At 36.3% G+C, this 2,944-nt stretch overlaps 2 protein-coding genes across 2 annotated transcripts in view; one reads left to right on the forward strand and one right to left on the reverse strand.

The window, feature by feature from the left end:
* The window catches only part of CBG10050, a gene marked incomplete at both ends in the record, with an annotated part of 3,827 nt that extends 2,410 nt beyond the window's left edge, over positions 1-1,417 (forward strand). The window contains 2 exons of the mRNA XM_002641668.1: positions 951-1,077; positions 1,266-1,417. Of these exons, the coding sequence (XP_002641714.1) occupies positions 951-1,077; positions 1,266-1,417 (279 nt within the window). The remainder of the gene's footprint in view (positions 1-950; positions 1,078-1,265) is intronic.
* The window catches only part of CBG10046, a gene marked incomplete at both ends in the record, with an annotated part of 13,346 nt that extends 11,109 nt beyond the window's left edge, over positions 1-2,237 (reverse strand). Inside the window, 3 exons of the mRNA XM_002641664.1 lie at positions 1,920-2,015; positions 2,091-2,123; positions 2,175-2,237. Coding sequence (XP_002641710.1) covers positions 1,920-2,015; positions 2,091-2,123; positions 2,175-2,237 — 192 coding nt within the window. The remainder of the gene's footprint in view (positions 1-1,919; positions 2,016-2,090; positions 2,124-2,174) is intronic.
* Positions 2,238-2,944: the final 707 nt, after the last annotated feature.

The following is a 2,944-nucleotide window of genomic DNA, read 5'->3' on the forward strand; positions in this document are numbered from 1 at the left end:
AGAAAAGGGGGGGGGGGGCCCGAGTCAAAAGGGGGGCCCAAAATAAAAAATTATACCCAAGTTAAGATTTTCAGCTTTTTTCAAGTTTTGAAGCTGTTTTGATCAAATTTCGGTCTCTGGATATTTTTTGCTCTTTTTACATCTTTTTTTTCACAATTCTCAGTTCATGTCTTTTTTTATGTTTATTTGGTTTATTTAATACTTTTTATTGATTGTGAAAGTAAAAATAGATATAATTGAACATTAAATTGAGTAGCAATTGTTTAACTTTGAAAAATTTTTAACAATTTCAAGAATTTAATACTTTTAATTGACTATGAAAATAGAAATAGAAAGTAGTAGAACATTGTATAATGAGAAATCAGAAAATAGGGATTAATCAAAGTTTATAACAGGCCACGATTTTGTACCATCATAATCTGCGGACCTCGCTGCTATCGCCACTGGTGCTTCTTCTTCCTCCTCCACTTGTGTCTCTTCTTCCTCCTCCACTTCTGGGTCTGCTTCCAAAAATATGTAAAATGAGCAAAAAATGTCCAGAATCCGAAATTTGATCAAAACAGCTTCAAAATTTGAAAAAAGCAGAAAATCTTCAATTGGGTATAATTTATTATTTTGGGCCCCCCCCCCTTTTAACTTGGGCCCCCTTTTCTCATGGCCCCCCCCCCTTTGTCATAAAGAGTCAAAATTTTAATTTTCAGGATCGATTTTTTCGTCGAGAAAACAAATCCGGAAAATTCAGGCATTTTCAGGTTACTGTAGTTTTCGTTGTGAGACCTTCGACCACTGCCACCGACGTTTCTCTTCCACAGCTCCGATTTTTTAGTACCAGAATAATAACGGAATAATTTTTTTCCGTCGAAACAGAAATTAATTTTTTAAACCGCCCGAAAGCTAAAATTCATCCCATCACTGAGATGCAATTTTACAAACGAAACTCCAAATTTCAGCTTCCAATCTCGGCCATCTTCGCCTATTTCGGATACTACCGTGAATCTTGCCCCATTATTTACCTTCACATGGTATGCAGTACATCTCTCCTTGTCATTCTACCATGGCTAATTTGGAATCCTAACAGTTAGTGACACCCAATTTAAATCTCAAAAATTACTAATTTACAGTCGAATTCGGAGAGAACAACGTAAAGAAACTGCAGGAATGGTTTAATTTGGGCAACATGCTTCGGGTTTACTTGTTTTTCGGTGGTTCAATTCTCAGTAATCAGATTCTTGGAAGATTATATGAACAATTAAATTAATTTTCAGCTCACTGTTTCATGCTCCCGGCTTCATTGAAAATGTTCACATACGCTGGAATGAACGAAAAGATTACAGAGGCATTGAAAGATAAAGAGTTTGTGAAGAAGATTGGAAAGCCTGACGATGAATACAGACCACCATCACCTTTGTTCTTCTAATAACTACTGCTTCCCTGATTTCTTCGTTACTTATATCCCCAATTTAATTGTTCTTGGGGAAAATTTGTTTTGTAGTTTAATAAAACTTACATAGAATTGTTTGAAAAAAAGGTTGAGAATTATTATAAGATTGAAACATACTTGTTCTTCAAAATGAAACGACATGGGTTCGGGGAATTTCAAGAAAAAATAGAATGATCATTTGCCCCCCCCCTTTTTTCATGCCCCCCCCCCCCCTTGTCATAAAGAGCCAAATTTTTTAGGTTACGGTAGCTGTCGTCGTGGGATCGTCAGCTACAGACACCGGTGTTGACTTTTCTCACATATTTCGGTACCCCTTTTATTTTCCTTTTCCATTAAAATATAATTATCTTTCTGTTTCCGTTATTCGGACTATCAAAAGAATATTTTTCCTCTCATTACTATTACAAATTGATTTGCAAATAATAATAAAGACCAATCACAATTTTTTGATGGCGTCCAACAGAGACCAGTGACTCACCGTAGCAAAGAGGACACAAGCGACGAGATCGTTGGCGGGAAGAATGCAGAAACAAGTGAAGATAATGTCGACAACCATAAGAACCAATACTACGTTCTGAAAGTTAACCTTGACAAGTTTTGAACATATTAGTGGTAGCCAATAAGAAAACGATATTATGTCATTACTTACCTTGGCCTTCCGGTCGTAGAAATAAGGAGGCATCTGAAAAAATAAATATGGTTCTTGATAGGTTAAATTTTAACGTTTTCAAACCATTTCCACCTTTCCATCGTCCAAGTGGCGAAACGCCGCTCCTTTGAAATGTATCACTTTCATGTGCAGTACCTGGAAAGTAAAATTTGAAAACTATTACAAAGACAGAGAAAAAGAAGACGGTTTTTTTTTCGGAAAACCATTTCAGAGAAGGGAAAACATTTAAAAAACGAATGGATGGAGAATTATAAAAAAAAGAGTTATGACAGAAAAAGCGGGGAGAGAGAGGAGAGAGTATCTGGAGAAGGAAGAATAGAAAATCACGAGCATTCTGACTCGATCACTACAAAAATTGGAGCTCACAAACTACGAGATTTACACCAGGCATTATTTTTGTCTTTTTATGAAAAAAGTTGTACTACGAATTACGGGACGGAGATCTAAAGAGATGATAAAAGAGAAAGAAAAAAAGTTTGAGAATGGGAGGAGAGTGGTATGGTTGCTATTTAGCTGCGAGAAGAAGAAGGGGACGGTGTTACATGGACTGAAGAAAAGTGGTGGCGCGCAATGCAAGTGGTTACATCAGAGTAATGAGAACCTAAAAGATGAAAAACTACTTTTACGGCAAAGAATTCGCAGGGTGCAACGATTCGGGGGACCGCGGGGTACAAAATGAGTGATTCGTGTGGTACCAAATTCGATTTTTTTTTCTGGTGTTCAGTAGCAATGGAAACACAGGGATTGAAATTTTTAAACTTTTTGAAAAGTAGGTATATCTATTTAGGATTTTTTGAACAAGTTATAGAAGAACACTTTTAGGCAAATAATTC

Source organism: Caenorhabditis briggsae (genome assembly GCF_000004555.2).
Source record: "Caenorhabditis briggsae complete genome, chrIII, whole genome shotgun sequence".
NCBI classification, from domain to species: Eukaryota; Metazoa; Nematoda; class Chromadorea; order Rhabditida; family Rhabditidae; genus Caenorhabditis; species Caenorhabditis briggsae.